The 17438-nt window shown below is 41.1% G+C and overlaps 1 protein-coding gene across 44 annotated transcripts in view; it reads right to left on the bottom strand.

The window, feature by feature from the left end:
• Positions 1-17438, bottom strand: part of cacna1ab (calcium channel, voltage-dependent, P/Q type, alpha 1A subunit, b) — a 201562-nt gene that overhangs the window by 93066 nt on the left and 91058 nt on the right. For all 44 annotated transcript variants that reach the window (XM_033623514.2, XM_033623513.2, XM_078166409.1 and 41 more), the window contains exons 7-18: positions 15802-15905; positions 15567-15682; positions 15413-15457; positions 14440-14532; positions 13896-14090; positions 9105-9217; positions 8083-8195; positions 5411-5542; positions 5190-5262; positions 4302-4422; positions 2293-2360; positions 224-330 (exon numbers count right to left, since the gene is read on the bottom strand). In XM_033623514.2, coding sequence (XP_033479405.2) covers positions 224-330; positions 2293-2360; positions 4302-4422; positions 5190-5262; positions 5411-5542; positions 8083-8195; positions 9105-9217; positions 13896-14090; positions 14440-14532; positions 15413-15457; positions 15567-15682; positions 15802-15905 — 1280 coding nt within the window. The remainder of the gene's footprint in view (positions 1-223; positions 331-2292; positions 2361-4301; positions 4423-5189; positions 5263-5410; positions 5543-8082; positions 8196-9104; positions 9218-13895; positions 14091-14439; positions 14533-15412; positions 15458-15566; positions 15683-15801; positions 15906-17438) is intronic.

A 17438-nucleotide genomic window follows, 5' to 3' on the forward strand; every position in this document is an offset into this window, starting at 1 on the left:
TTTGAGAAAGGAACTGTGCTTTCTCTCTGTGTGTGCAATTTTGCTAAAGAGTGAGAAAGGGACACTTTTGCCAGGAGTTTGTGTGTAAGATGCAGTTTTGTACATCTGTGTGTGCCTGTGCGTTTTGTGTTTGTCACAGTATAAAGTTTAGCTTTCTATGTACTTATGTTCCACCTGAGTGTGTGCACGTGCTCAGTAGGTGAATGCCAGTGTCTGTACTCACGCAGCAATAGACAGGTTGGCTGCTGACAGCGGGCTGACTTCTGCCACCTCCTTGGCCTTCTGCAGTGCCGTCTTCTGATTGGCTGCTTCCTCCTGTTCTTCCTCGTCCTATTGGATACAAAGAGAATCATCTCAGTCACTTGATCGTAGTTTAAAGGTCCAGTGTGTTGGATTTAGGGGGATATATTGGCAGAAATGAAATTTAATATGCAAGTTTTCTTTAGAGTTTAATCACCTAAAAATAAGAATGATTGTGTTTTTGTAACCTTTGGATGAGCCGTTTATATCTACATAGGGAGTGAGTCCTCATACATGGAGTCCTCCATTTTGCACCACCATGTTTCTACCCTAACCCTAACCCTACAACAAGCAGCATCGCAAAAACACTTACTTTTTTAAATATAGAACTGCTTTAAACAGTGCTTTTACAGCTTTGAATCAACGGGTATGTTTGCTTGAGAGAGGAAGAGACCTCTGAAGATAATTCGGCTCCTGGTAAAAACCTCCTGGACGTCTGGATCTTAAGTTATCACAGAAAAAAAGATTAGCGCACATTAGCTGATTTTTAATGTGAAACTGCTTTATCCAGTGTTTTTATGAGTTTAATCACCAGGTCTGTTTCTTTTGGAGAGAAAGAGACCTCTGTGGATAATTCGGCCCCTGGTACAAACCTCCTGAACAATGAACACTGAAGGAATTCTAACCGGGAGAAGTTTCAGCTTCACACATCATAGAGGTCAACTATAGACATACTCTAAGACTGTGTCTCAAATCATGTACTTCTGTACTTACACTTAATATTTTGAGTGCATAAGTGCGCTCACACTGAGAAGTATGGAAAAATGCATGCATATGAGTACCCAGATGGTGCACTCAAAACGGTCAAGAAGTTGAGTGTGGAACTATGGACACTTCTCGCCCTCAATGGATGCCATCTTGGCTACGTAGCAGCCAAGATGGCTGTGCCTAAACCTAACCAGACCTTAACCACAGGGCATCATGATGATTTCGGAACGGACTTCGGAACAATGGGTTTAATATGGTCGGAACAATGGGATGTCGAACCAATGGGCTGTCGGACCAATGGGCAGTTCCCAACGATAACGCTAATGCTAATGCTAGTTTGCTAACTAGCTAATTTGCAGTCGTCATTTCCGGTGAGTGCACAACGGCCGTATGTGGTTTGAGACAACACTACCATGTTGAAATTTGCGCACTACGCCAATGAGTACATAGTGCACATAGTATACTACATGGAAGTGTACTAACGGAGGTACGTGATTTGAGACGCACCATAAGACATAATACACATACTCATTTGTATAACGGGAGGAGGGGCGTACCAGGCCAGCTTTCTTAAAAGGAAGGAGTGGCCACAGTACATAGGGGATAAGGTGCTAGTGCATTACCTTTTTAAACACTTCATGGCTTGTTAAAAACCACAAAAATTTAGATCTATTTTTAGTGAACAGAGGGGCGCAATATCATCACCTAAATAGCAGCAGTTTAAATGAGGAGGCAAAGGGTTCCACTGGTCACCCACAATGTTGTTTGCCGTCTTCATCATTCTGTCTCTGTATATGCATTGCATACTTGGTAAAGTGATCCCTAGCTGTTTGCTGGCTGTTGTTACAGTTCCTCTGACAGTGTTTATCTTTGCCTCAATGGCATTGCCAAACCAGCAGATGATGCTGGAGAATAAAACACTTTCAATAAAAGCAAAGTAAAGTATTCGGCACATTTTTTTTGTGGACACTCAAAGATAGCAGTTTCTTCAGAAAGTATATTCTTTTATTTGTTGTGTAGTGCTCATGAGGTCAGTCCACAGGTCCCATTTTCAATTCACAGGCACATAAAATAGTGCATATATTAAAAGTAACATAAACAGCGACCAAGAGCAAAAGACGAGTGAGTTCAAGTGTGTTTCGTAAACATAATCATAATCTAACTTCCTGCTATTTTCATCATTTTACAGACCCATCAAGGCTCAGAAGACATATTTCATAGGTTATAATATATTAAATGTTTCCTTTTTTTCTTAAATGTATTTCTTCTGGCTTGATAATGTACCTTGGTGAGCTCCTGGGCGTTAGCCAGATTGTCGACAGCGATGGCCAAGAAGACGTTAAGCAGAGTGTCTGTGGTGGCAGAAGTTAAGGAGGAACATTGATGCGGGGACAACTGGTGATGAAGTTGATGGTTTCTCAAGAACCAAACAGAGTGGAGAGAGAAAGAGACATGTTGGGCTGCACAAAAGCTAAAGGGAAGAGAGGAAGCGGAACTGTGTTCTTAAAATTGGCGGAGCTCAAATGGACAGGGGAAAAGGAAGTCATCATCGTATTCACGGTTGCAGGCTAAACTCGTCATGTATTTTCATTTGGTATATTAACATACATTTCTATATGTGCATAATTTACACATTTGTGTACAGTACAGGCCAAAAGTTTGGACACACCTTCTCATTCAATGCGTTTTCTTTATTTTCATGACTATTTACATTGTAGATTCTCACTGAAGGCATCAAAACTATGAATGAACACATGTGGAGTTATGTACTTAACAAAAAAAGGTGAAATAACTGAAAACATGTTTTATATTCTAGTTTCTTCAAAATAGCCACCCTTTGCTCTGATTACTGCTTTGCACACTCTTGGCATTCTCTCCATGAGCTTCAAGAGGTAGTCACCTGAAATGGTTTCCACTTCACAGGTGTGCCTTATCAGGGTTAATTAGTGGAATTTCTTGCTTTATCAATGGGGTTGGGACCATCAGTTGTGTTGTGCAGAAGTCAGGTTAATACACAGCCGACAGCCCTATTGGACAACTGTTAAAATTCATATTATGGCAAGAACCAATCAGCTAATTAAAGAAAAACGAGTGGCCATCATTACTTTAAGAAATGAAGGTCAGTCAGTCCGGAAAATTGCAAAAACTTTAAATGTGTCCCCAAGTGGAGTCGCAAAAACCATCAAGCGCTACAACCAAACTGGCACACATGAGGACCGACCCAGGAAAGGAAGACCAAGAGTCACCTCTGCTTCTGAGGATAAGTTCATCCGAGTCACCAGCCTCAGAAATCGCAAGTTAACAGCAGCTCAGATCAGAGACAAGATGAATGCCACACAGAGTTCTAGCAGCAGACCCATCTCTAGAACAACTGTTAAGAGGAGACTGCGCCAATCAGGCCTTCATGGTCAAATAGCTGCTAGGAAACCACTGCTAAGGAGAGGCAACAAGCAGAAGAGATTTGTTTGGGCCAAGAAACACAAGGAATGGACATTAGACCAGTGGAAATCTGTGCTTTGGTCTGATGAGTCCAAATTTGAGATCTTTGGTTCCAACCGCCGTGTCTTTGTGAGACGCAGAAAAGGTGAACAGATGGATTCCACATGCCTGGTTCCCACTGTGAAGCATGGAGGAGGAGGTGTGATGGTGTGGGGGTGTTTTGCTGGTGACACTGTTGGGGATTTATTCAAAATTGAAGGCACACTGAACCAGCATGGCTACCACAGCATCCTGCAGCGACATGCCATCCCATCCGGTTTGCGTTTAGTTGGACGATCATTTATTTTTCAACAGGACAATGACCCCAAACACACCTCCAGGCTGTGTAAGGGCTATTTGACCAAGAAGGAGAGTGATGGAGTGCTGCGGCAGATGACCTGGCCTCCACAGTCACCGGACCTGAACCCAATCGAGATGGTTTGGGGTGAGCTGGACCGCAGAGTGAAGGCAAAGGGGCCAACAAGTGCTAAACACCTCTGGGAACTCCTTCAAGACTGTTGGAAAACCATTTCAGGTGACTACCTCTTGAAGCTCATGGAGAGAATGCCAAGAGTGTGCAAAGCAGTAATCAGAGCAAAGGGTGGCTATTTTGAAGAAACTAGAATATAAAACATGTTTTCAGTTATTTCACCTTTTTTTGTTAAGTACATAACTCCACATGTGTTCATTCATAGTTTTGATGCCTTCAGTGAGAATCTACAATGTAAATAGTCATGAAAATAAAGAAAACGCATTGAATGAGAAGGTGTGTCCAAACTTTTGGCCTGTACTGTATATGTGCACACTTAGGATACAGTTGCCAAAAAGTGTGAGGACGATGAAGTAGATGGAGAACACCATCCCTTTGTCGTTCACTCCTCCTTGGGACTCAATTCCATCGTACATCACCATGTTCCAGTCTTCTCCTGTCAGGATCTACAGAGAGATGAAATTATGTAAGTGACAGAAAATAAGGAAACGCACAATAAATCACCTTTATTGTCAAAATGAAAATTGGTTAAATGCATTCAATTTCTATTTTTCTAATTATCTTGATGGGAGAACCAGACAAACTAAAGGCATCATCATATTACATATTGAAAATGAAGCTGTGTTATGTGTGTTACACTGAAATAAAAATAAAGTGATGTGAGTAGAATCTGACTGAAAATAACTGATGGGATAATAAGGAGGCAAAATTTCACACACTGATTTTAAACTGCCCCGAGCCCAAAGATACTGACACATGAGCATCAACATGCACAAACTCAGAACACACACAAACACAGCTGGCCTCTGAGTCACTCAGAGACAACAGAGCAACACAAGTGGCTCCTCACAAAAGCCGTCTCTTTATCTGAGCAGAGAGAACACAGAAACACGGAGACTGCAGTCAGGACAACCGAACAAGTCATCTGACAAACTGATGACAAGACAACAATGGACATCATTAAATTTCACTCCTGAAAAGAGCTTCAGCCGCCCAGAAAATGTATACGAGTGTGTGTGTCATGTTAGGAAGATACAGTACATCACTAGTGCGTAACTTTCAATCACACTGGTAATATATATAAAACCAAAGATAATTATATTCTCTGAGACATAGTAGTAGTATCACAGGGTCAATGCGCTCCACATCATACTTATTATTTATTACTTTAGGTACAGGACCTTAAAAGTATCTATAAGTCTGTCTTTCCTACCTGAAACACTGTCATGATCGCTGCTGCAAAAGTGTCAAAGTTAGTGGGCGGGGTCCCCTCTTCAAAGTTGAATCTGAGAGGAAGAAAAAGTGGAACACCATCACAATCATACTCACAGAGAGAGAGAGAGAGAGAGAGAGAGAGAGAGAGAGAGAGAGAGACAGAAACATGAAGATAAAACAGAGAAGTGAGCTTGTTTTTAAGTTTGTGTTGATACTGACTGTCCTCCAAACAGCTGCATCCCCAACAAGGCAAAGACCACAATGAAGAGGAAGAGGAGGAACAGCAAACTGACGATGGACTTCATGGAGTTGAGCAAGGAAACCACCAAGTTTCGAAGAGGGGCCCAGTACCTGAGGAGGAGGAGGAGGATTGATAGAGTGTTAAAGGTAAGACAGAAATGAGAGATGAGGAAAACACGCACAAAAAAACAGGGAGGAAAGAAATGAAAGAAAAATTGAGTAAAGGGAGAAAACAGGCCTTTACACATGAGGGTGTGACGAATAAATGACATTAAAATGTGAAACAATATGCATCAAAACTGTTACATACTGGCAGCGATACGCCATGTCGTGACATTAGTTTGATGTCCATCCAAACATATCAAAAATTTTAACCAAATTTTCAGAAAACCTGTGAAGTAATGGGCTTTTCCATCCACTGCTGCTATGTTGACATATTATTGATCAACCAACTTCACTACTTCCTCCAAGCATAAAACCTTTGTGCGACATTTTAAGATTTTTCCATGGGCATTTTTATGCATGAATTAAAACTGCAGGATGGAAGCAAACCTATTTTGACGTCCAAATTTTATTAAAATGATATAAGTATTATATTCTAATCCCTCTGCTAGGGTTGTCACAGCTGGGCACCTTTCCGATCTTTTCAGTATATGTCGTGGTTCTAGACAGGGATGCCCAGCATCTCCTTCCATCTTGAATTTGTCACTCGAACCATTAGCACAATATATACGGCAAAGCACATTAGTTGCCCCAATTAAAATAGGATCTACATCACATTTCATTTCTATGTACGCTGATGATACACTTGTTTACCTCTCTGATTTACGACGGTCCCTTCCGAATGTACTGAAAATCACAGAACACTTTGGTACATTGTCTGGCTACAAGACCAACTACTCCAAGTCGATTTTGCTGCTGTTGAACACAGATCTGAAGAAACTGAATATCCAATCCTGCATACCGGTGGCGGGTAGGGATGTGTTCTATAGTTGTATGTGTAGTGTATGTTTGCAATATTAATGTTGAATGCAATTATTGAAATGAATGCAATTATTGAAATGAATGTAACTATTGAAATGTTGCAAACTGAATAAAAAAAAGAAAGTTGATTGCAAAAAAAAAAAAAAAACTATTTTGACGTGACGTCTGTTCCGCACAGTGTAATTAATTGATGCTTTTCTGCGTGGCGCAAAAGCTCAGATAAATCAAATCAAAATCAAATGAAATTTATTTAAATAGCACATTTAAAAACAACTGCAGTTGAGCAAAGTGCTGTACAAAATGAAAGAATGACGCACATATATGTAGGAATATAACAAGTACACAAATACAAAACAGAATAAAAGCGGTATGAAAAAATACTAAAAAGTGCTAAAATATTAAAACCACTACAAACAACCAAAGGCCACTGAAAACACGTAGCCTACGTTTTAAGATTTTGCTTAATTGCATCAATAGAGGGGGAGCATTTAATTGAGAGTGGAAGGCTATTCCGAAGGAAGAAGGCAGCTACCACAAAGGCACAATCTTCTTTACCCACCAGCCTCGATGGTGGGACAGTTAAAAGACGTTGTTCGGAGGATCTGGGATCTGAGAGGTCAGGAGCTGGTATGGGGCAATATACTGAAGTACAAGCCCATGTATGGCTTTTAAAACAAATAAAATAACCTTAAAGTCAATCCTGTATTTGAAAGGTAGCCGGTGCACGGATGCTAGCTAGCATTGGTGTAATGTGGTCTCTTTCGACCTCTTTCTGGAAAAATAAATGGTTGCTTTTTTGCTACGTAAAATTTGTGTTCTGTGTGAAAATACTCTTGCCAAAAACAATGCTGTAAAAACATAGAAAGGTGCAAATTAAATGTATCAAAAAACGCCTTTGGTGTGTAAAGGCCTTAATCATTGGACACTATTTTGATCTTGTTTATGAAATTTACAACATGCAAAACTGTGTTAATTTTTTAGAACAATGTCCAGTGTATTTAAATTTTCATATTTATTATTATTTCAGATATTTAAACCATTGTACAATCCATCTGTAGTACAGTAGAGTTTTGATCAGCCCCACAAACTTGAAGCCAATCCTTCCTCAAACCAACATCAGTTCATCACAGAGCAGAGCCTGGCTGCATCTGGCCTGGGCCGAGAGTCGAAGATCTAATTAAAAGACAGTAACAATAACACTCATGTATTGTCCTGCTCTAACTCTGTGGGGAACTGCCCCTTAAACTGTGCTGGCAATCACCTCAGAGATTTAGTTTAATGATTTCAAGCCCGCTGCGGGTAAAAGACTCATTTTCAAGTGAGATTCGTCCAAATGATCAGCGTCGTGACAAGCAGGGAAGCTCCACACAAACAAACAGAACAATATGCATGAGCCAAAATCCAATTAAAACTTCTCCTGAAGGGAGCGTCAAAGAAGTGTCGAAGTGCCAAAACCCAAGAAGTGTTTAGATGTTACAAAAAAAAAAACATCGTATTAAAACACCAAAATCTCTTTCATGTCAACACCACAACCGCAGTTTGTCATCAGGATGCTTATTATCATCATTGTCTCGTTTGTGCATGCTGATGGACAAGCATGTATTATGTAACAGTGTGTGTGTGTGTGTGTGTGTGTGAGTGAGTGACAGAGAGAAAGAGAAGCTTACTTGGTGACTTTGAAGATGCGGAGCAGTCGCAGAGCTCGTAACACACTGATCCCAAAGGATGTTCCTGGTTTGATGGTGGCCCACACCACCTCGAAGATACTGCCCACAATGACCTGCACGTGCAAGATGCAATTTTAAAAACGAACACTGATAAATTCATTTATAAACTTGTTTATTGGAAAGTCAAGAGGAGATGATTTCTTCTGCTGGTACGTATGTTTAGGCTAATTATTGCCTGTCACTGTGTGTTAGAGCTGCACGACTCTGGCCAAAATGATAATCAGTTATTTTGATCAATATTAAGATCAAGATTATTCATTGTTTTTAGGAGCAAAATATTTTATTGCACTTTCACATTTAAATAAAGAGAACACCGTTTTCTTATTTTTTACAGCGGTAGCCAGACAAAGACGGAGATTCAGTGAAGTAATATTAGTGACGTTGTTTAACATTTTCTTCAGGCTTTCCACTTCTGGACTAAGGAGTGAAGGGGGCTGATTGTGGACTAATGGTGGGTGAGTCATGCAGCTAGTGGGCGGGTCACATAGCTGCTCTTGCCGCAGCTATACCTACTCCTGTTTTTTTTTTTTTTGTTAATATTTGGTAAATACTCATTAAAGTCAACCAAACACAAACAAATAGAAAAGCACTTTATAGCTAAGACAACTGCACAAATGCAATTAGAATCTCCAACTCCATCTGCTACCTGACTGCTGACTGCACACAGTATTGTACGCTGTCACTCTACCATGTACAGTATACCAGCATAGAACATGAACTAAACGTTCCAATAAGCCTCTGCGACAATGACAAATTAATGTGCAGTTATTGCACGTGTATTTGTGACAAGCGCGGCGCTGAATCTGCTCATTGTTCATTTTGACGCAGGGCAACATGAGAAAAATCTATTTCTGAAATCTGCTGATTAAATGGAGTGTTGGATTTGTCATCAAAACATGATCGTTATGGGCGCAATTTGTTAGTTACAGTGTGTGTGTGTGTGTGTGTGTGTGTGCACTCACCACACAGTCAAAGCAGTTGAATGAGGAGTGGAAGTAGGGCTGTATGCCCAGACCATACATCTTGATCAGCATCTCAGACATGAACAAACCAAGGAAGATAAACTCTGCATAGACTGGAGGGAGGAAGGAGAGGGAGAAGGAGAAGAGGGAGGGCAGGTAAGAGGAGACAGAAGGAGAGAGTGGGTTAAACGGGGGACAGAGGAAGGTGAAAATGAAAGAAGATGAGGTCATGCAGAGATAGAGTGGGTTGAAAAAAGGCCGGAGAAAGAGGGATGTAGATGACGGAAATACCAAGAGGTGGAGAGGTAGGATAAAAAGACAGTGAGTGAGGAGAGGAGGGGAAGGAAACAAAAGAGAAGCAAGGGAAAAAGAGTGGCAGAATGAGACAGAAAGCGAGAGAGATAGAGAGAGAGAGAGAGAGAGAGAGAGTTAGATGAGTGGAAGTCAATAGTGGTGCGAGCCCAGCGGTGTATGACAGTCTGGTGATGAATGGACTCCATCAGCAGCTACAGCTTCATATGCTAATGACACTGGACACCGGCCAGGGACAACTCTGTGTGTCTTTGTGTGTGTGAGAGTGAGTGTGTGAGTCTGGTCATGTCAGCAGCAGCAGCTAGAACTAAAATGAAGAATGAAATAAGGTCAGTGTGACATATATCATTGATACAGGTGAGTGAGTAAAGTCTGTCTGTACTTAGTTAACAGTTATTCAAAAACGTTCAACAATGTGCAAAGCAAACATATTGGATTTCATTTGTAGTACAATCAAAGACAGCAGGGCAAAGATATGTCTTATACTTGAATACGTCAATGTATTACCTTAAAGTAGTCATGTTTTAGGCTGCCACCAGAATGAAAAAATATTTAAGTAGAAATCTCGCCTCATGGTTGTATGCCTCTGCAAACCACTCAAGTTTGTCTAATAGTTTACATCCACGTCTGTGAAAACATGCTCCACACACATCCTCCCTAAGGCAGTGCAAAAGATCTACACAATCAGCACAATTTCAAGGGGGACACCCAAAATTGACCGAATGTCTCCCTTGACCTTTGAACTTTTGGCTATAAAATGTCATCAATTTATCATTTTATTCTATCAGACATCTGTGTGAAAATTAGTCATAATTGGCATATAAATTCTTAAGTTATGGCCAAAAACATGTTGGTGAGGTCACAGTGACCTTGACCTTTGACCACCAAATTCTAATCCACTCACTCTTAAGTCCAAGAGAGCATTTGTGCCAAATTTGTGGAAATTCCCTCAAGGCCTCCTTGAGATATCATTTTCACAAGAATGAGATGGAGGCAAGGTCACAGCGATCTTCACCTTTGACCACCAAAATCTAATCAGGTCATCTTTAAGTCCAAGTGAACATTTGTGTTAAATTTGAAGCTGTTCTTGAGATATTACATTTACAAAAGGAGACAGAAGAGGTCACAGTGACCTTGACTTTTGACCTCCAAATTCTATTCTGTTCATCGTTGAGTCCAAGTGGACATTTGCGCCAAATTTGAAGATATTCCCTTGAGGAGTTCCTCAGATGTCACCTTCAAAAGAATGGGACAGACTTAATGACAACCCAAAAATATCAATCCCCCGGCCATGGCTATCACTGGCGTGAAGGCATAAAAAGCATTTTAAGTCCAAGAGACGGTATGTGCCAACTTTGAGGAATTTCCTTCAAGGCTTTCTTGAGATATCATTTTCACAAGAATGAGATGGAGGCAAGGTCACAGTGATCTTAACCTTTGACCACCAAATCTAATGAGTTCATTGTTAAGTCCAAGTGGACAATTGTGCCAAATTTTAAGATATTTCCTCACAAAGTTCTTAAGATATCACCTTCACAAGAATGGGACTGACTTAAAGACAACCTGAAAATATCATTATTCCGGCAATGGCTAGCACTGGCACGGAGGCATTAAAAGCATTTTCTTTCGCCCATCAACTATAATTATATCTGAGCAAGGATGACTAAAAAACAGAGGGAAGACTTTAAAAAAGGTGATGATGGACTAGATGCTGGTTAGCAGAGACAATGCAACATGTTTCTGCTATTTAAAGGAGTTAAAACTGTAACTGCTTTGTTTGCACGTGTGGGAGGAAATGGTCGATCTGAAGTGTAAAAAGATGATTCAGGTTGGGACGAGGTGTGTGTGGACAGCAGTGGTGACTAAACTGAAAAGTGTTCTGAGAGATAACTGTAAAATATTGTGGCTTCAGCTGTAGATCTGGCCATATTTGCCTTCAGTCCAGCAAAACATTCGTAAAGTTATGCTGCATTACAGACAGCTTGGAACTCCAAAACTCCCAATAGCCTACAAGGAAAAGTTCAATGAAACGCAACTCAAAGTCGGAGTTCATACTTCATGAAGAAGCAGTTGTCTGAGGCATGCAACAATGGCTGCACACACAGAAATGCACAATGATGATATATAAAATATATGACGTATTTGGAGACTACAGTATTTTGTATTAGGACAGTGAATGGAATATTTAGATGTGTTCTCAAGGATGCAAGTGCCATAAAATAAAATGCACAAATCTTTTATCTTCCTCTGTTTCGTTTGTATATGGAAGGATGAAGCACTGAAGCACTGCTGAGAGTTCAGGTGTGTGTACACTTGGCAATGTACCAACAGTTCGTCATGACCAACCATATTTTTTCTTAATGCTTGACATTCTTCGGCACCTGGAATGCTTGGAGGTCAGAAGTTGGAAATCTAAACTGGAAAATTCAGGCCTCCAACTTTGACTGGAATGCAGCATTTGTATCAAAGGGGGGTCTGATGTCAAGGGTCTGATGATGATGATGATAATAAAGAATGTGCGGACTGTGCAGACATAGTGGAATCATAGTGTCAAGCTACGTTGTAGAAATTGGGGGAGAGGTGTAATCTGCCTTTAGACTATTTTGCCTAGAGGAAAGCAGCTTTAGACAGACCTTCATTTAGCAACTGTAACAAGTCAAATTTAGCCTGCACAAACCCCATCAGCATGGGTCTGTACCGGGACCACTCTGACTCCTAGGGTTGGGAGGTAAGAGCAATACGATGACTTGCGATTCTCCCTTGAAAGATTATGTCTCAATGCAGGGAACAGCTAAACTTAAAAACCCAATTCTCAACATTATGATTGCCTGTAACAATTTTGTAAGACTGGGCTGCACGTTCTTACAACTGAACCAAATGGATGGTGAAAAAGTAATGGACGTAAAACATGTGTCATTGTGTCATGTTTACGTTCATGGGCTATGGAAGCATTTTGGCTTTTTATGGAGTTGAGGGGAAAATTAACCTGGACAAGAGTCACATTGTATCCAAGTTGCATCTAACGAGTTACTACTGTTATATAAATAAGAGATAATAGGAGTAAATTCATTTGTTTATTTTAATTATGGATCATTACAAATACGCTGGGTTGTAAAAGTAGCCATTAATCATACATGGATAAAAAAATAAATCATGTATAGAAATAAAAAAAGAAAAAATTGATGCATCACAAAGCACTGATAATGGTTTTATATTCGTATTGTAGCACTTTGAATTGAATTGTGAGGTACCTAGAGATTCCTGCCCCTACCGATTCTCTGCCGGATCTGCAAACTTTCTGTTGATGACTGTTACACGGGTTAGACCCGGCCACCAGCCTGTGATGAGGGTTTCCTCGGCTCTTTATAAAGTCCTAAAAGGCTGTGAATTAACCACCCCAAAAATAAGGTCTTGATTTGTAATAAACTATATTATTGTATAACTGTCGTATCCCCGGAAGACATGAGGAATTTCAAATTCGATGAAAATTGGCTATTTAACCAAGATTTTGCAGCATATCTTAAACCAGTACAAGGCCACGCATATGAGGCTGGTGTACTTTTTCAATGGGATTCAAGGTAGTGGAATCCCACATGCAGAGTGACAAACACAAAATTGCCAAGAAAACTCGCCAACAAATGCCAACTATTTCCAAGTTCTGTTCCACCCTCAACTCTGTCACGCGACAAAGTCATGTTTTGTGTTACAATTACCATTTGGGGCAAAATTTCTCCAAACCCTACAGAACTGGTCAAAGAAAGGCACTCTTGCGCTTCAGCCAAAAACACTGGATCGGTGCTCACAGCAGTTTGTTTGCACCTTATTAAAAGCTCTGCAATTTTATCGAGTGCTCCAGCCTCCTTTCATTTGGGTTCAGTCATTTTTTGAAGTGGCCCACTTGATTTAGTGTCTCCTACAGAAATGGTGTTGATTCATGTTTTTTTTTCTTCTCTTTTGGTTATTTTAAAATTGGCCTTAAATTTAATTCTGAGTGGCATTAAAAGGTCTTAACAGTCTTATATCTAACTCTCCTTAAGCTGCTGGAACCTTTGTGAGTGACTGACAGGAGGCAGCCAGCGTTACGGCACATTGCCACCACCTAGACTGAGGTTGCCGACCTGCTACAAAGATTTTAAGTAAATCCATTCACAGAAAAAATGAAACCCTGTGAAAACATAATGTAGTGTAGACCCATGTGGCTCAATTTAACCCTTGTCTGTCCCCAAATTGTTGCAGTCTCAAGGGTTGTGCTTGTTGGGTTAGCAACTTCTTGGGTGCCAGGAACTACAACCCAGGAACTAAAACTGGAGCCAAGTTCCTGGGTTGTAAAGCGCATAAAGTCCCGGAGGTTTTCAGAGGACTCCTGGAAGAGTTCCTGTAGTTGATGGTACCATGTAGTCTGCAGGAAACTTTGTTCGAATACTGTACAGCATGTGTAGCTCTGTGCATATTGAGTGCTTCATGTGTGGATATACTCACAGAGGAAGTCAGAGAGCAGCTCAGGCTGGTTGTAATGCACCACAGCCACACACATGGTGTTGAGGCCCACCAGGCAGAGCACAGTCCAATAAAAAGCCTGCGTCTTCACTATCTTGCGGATGAAGAATCGCATTCGCCGCTCCTTCTTACTGTAATTGCCATCCTTACCGCTCTTTATACTGGAGCGGGCAAAACCTGGGGGGACGGAGAGAGACATGACAGACTATAGTTGAGTTTAACTGATTTTATTTCTTTTTTTGGACCCACCCACTTTGGGGGATATAAGGCTCATCATTAACATAAGATTATATAAGGCTTATTAGGCTTTTTTGCCCACACTCTCTTACTACTTTCGCGCAGCAGATGTCGTCACATATAACAAACCAAAGCGCTGCAGTTTGCCTGCAAAAGAACAGGAACTTCTCACTGGAGCACCTAACAGTCCAGAGCTGAAATTACTGGAGTGAGTTTGCTTTGAAGAAAATTTTATCTTCACATGTCTCCATCCTCTGCATACACCTATCCATCCCTCTGTTTTTCTTACCTACTGCATCCCCCATGTTGTCCTCCCCTTCCTCAGGGTTCAGCAGCTCTGTCTTGTTATTTTTGGTTTTGATGGTTGGCCTCCGCCTCGAACCTGGCAAGGGGAAAAAAAAGGACTGTGTCTTCATCTGTATGTCTAAATGTCTTTGGAATTTTATCATCTTACCCCTCCCACAGTCTGTCACTTGCGGGTGTACTGTGTTAAACCCCACATTTACACATTTAACTGAGCAATTCTGTGTTTTCAGATTTATAGTCATATATCGTCCAATCAAGTCTTTTTCTTCAGCTAACAGGGATATTTTGCCAATATTCAACTGGCTTTGTGTCATAATAATGTGGGTCGTATGTGTAAATGAACTGTGATGAGCGTCCCTCGATCTTACCAGACCAAACTCAGATCAGACTGCAAAACTAGGCAGTGTTGATCGAGTATGAACCAATATTTTGTGACTGTATTGCCTATTTCCCACTTAAAATGTAATCAGAAACATATTTTGGTGCACTGTTTTCCTGTAATTCGAGAATTTGTGAATAAGAAGCTGGCTGAAAATACTCAAACTGTAAAACCAAACAGTGTTTATTGGTCCATTGCGGCGCAGCACATTCTGGTAGATAAAGGTTTTCTACCTCTTGAACAAAAGCAAATGCCCTAGCCCTTTTCCTCTGATTCCTCTGGTTATATGGCACCAATTTAAAAAGTATTTGTGTCTTTCTCTTGTATAGACTCTTCTAAGTTTCATGAAAAGACCATCTTTCCTGGAGTGACATAGTTCTTTCAACGTGGTTTGGTATTCTACAGCGTCTGGTATCCTTATTTATCCTCTGGGAACAAAAGTCACTTTGTAGCTCTGTCTTCATACTCTATTACTGCCTCTCCTACTGTCAATAGCCTGATGCTTTGTCTCAGTCACACTTACAGTATACAGAACACACATGCACAAAATTAAAGAAGAGAGGAAAAGGTTAGTTACCATCAAAGTTCCCTGTGCCGTCCTCCTCAGCCAAAATCACCTCCTCTGTACAAGAAAATAAGAAAGTAAGATGTCGGTTGGTTTACCCACATACAGTATGTCTGTAGATGGAAACGAGCAGTGTGTTTCAGTGTGTTTATCGGTGCGCACTGACCTGCTTTGCAGATCCACTCCAGGTATCCGTTGAGCTCCCTCTCAATCTGCTGCTGTCGCCTTAGCTTGAGGAACTCGCTTCTGTTCTCCACTCGCTCTCTCTCTTTGGCAAATTCACTGAGGGCACATTTGTCATTTTGCTTTATTTTATTGTGCTTACTTCAATAATAAACAAATCTGAATTTAAAGTATACAAAGCATTTAGAAGTATACAGTATTATATTTAAAACACATACCCTGAGAGTACACCCAGCACCAGGTTGAGCATGAAGAAGGAGCCGATGATGATGAGGGGGATGTAGTACATCCAGTTCCAGGCACTGCCCTCCACATCATTACTCTGCAGGAGAAAAAACAGAGACACAGACAGATGTGTTATTACTGGTCATCTGATATACAAAATGTTCTTTTACTCTCTTACTGTTTAAAGGCCCGAACATACTCGGGCGTACTATAAGCGGAACGGACTCCGCGAGGAATGTCCGCAGTCATTCGGGTTACCATAGTCGAGCGCACTTCCGCGTTGTAGTTTCCTGTAAAAATGTCCGTGAAAAATCCCCGTGATGTGAAAAATACATGCCGAGCAGTCACTGGTGCGGGGAGCGGAGTCCGCGCGGTCGTAAAATCTGAGCTTTGTGCGCACAGGCCTTGCGGACATTCACTTTGAGTCCGCGCGGACCTCCGCGGAGTCCGTTCCGCGTATGTTCCGCCCGAGTATGTTCGGGCCTTAAGACTGATGATGACCTGAAAGGTAAAAAAACGAAAAAAAAATGCACTTCTTTTCTTCTTTTGCACAGACTCTGGAACTACCTGATTCTCACCTGCTGACCGTATCACTGCACAGAAGGAAGCGTGCATCTACTGCTAGCTTGCTTAGCACCAATGAGCTTGCTAACGTTACAGTTCAGCTGAGGAGGACGCCATTAATGTTTTAATCTCTTGTTGTCACAACTACGAGCCACTCCATGAGTAGATGCACGTTTCCTTTTGCTCGGTGATTTGGTTTGTGGGGTTAGTTTGGTAGAAAGAAAATAGTTCCTACATGAAACTGCTCACAACAAGGTCTGTGGATTATCTTGAGTAATCAGGTCATCATTTCTGGAAAGACTTTTTCAAATGTATTTTTTGGCGTGTTGAGCACTACAAGCTGAGTGCCATTTAGTTCCATTATATTCAAGAGAAGGCAGACATCTCTACGGCCGGTATCTCCAACACTCTGCAACTCACACCAAATCAGTATAGATTGATAAATAGCACTATATGTAAGAGGAAAAATGTGCATTTTTGATTTTGGGGTGAACTGTCCCTTTAATCAAACAGGTTAATATCAGTACAGCTAACTGACTGAAGGTGCAACAATGGACTGATAGATGTTGGACTTTCTCTGGACTGCACAAGAGCCAAGGAGAGCTCAAGTATGTAAACTACGCTGGCTCAGAGACACGACTACAACTATTACATGCAGAAACGACAACATAGAGACACGCGCCATGCGCCGTGTTACGTTACAGCATCTCCTGCTTTCAAAAACATTGATTGCACTGAGGTGTCTGGTGAGCACATCAGCAGCGACAGAATTGCCTGACACTGTGTCACTTCCTTTTTTTCACTACACAAACACAGCTGACAATCAGTGGAATCAGGTTACTGGAGAATATTGTGTTTCTGTTACCCGTGTAATGCCTTTATGGGACTATCAGCTGATTATTATCTGCTGCTGAAGTGCTGTGTGCATGTGTTAGGTTTTATACTGCATGGTACAGTGCGAGCAGCCCATTCTCTATTAAACTTTCATTGGTTTCCTCCTGACTGCCTCTGTGAGTGTGGAAGTCAGCCTCCATCCATCAGAAAAGATGTTAAATATAGAGCGAGA

This window comes from Epinephelus lanceolatus, chromosome 3 (genome assembly GCF_041903045.1).
Source record: "Epinephelus lanceolatus isolate andai-2023 chromosome 3, ASM4190304v1, whole genome shotgun sequence".
Lineage (NCBI taxonomy): Eukaryota > Metazoa > Chordata > Actinopteri > Perciformes > Serranidae > Epinephelus > Epinephelus lanceolatus.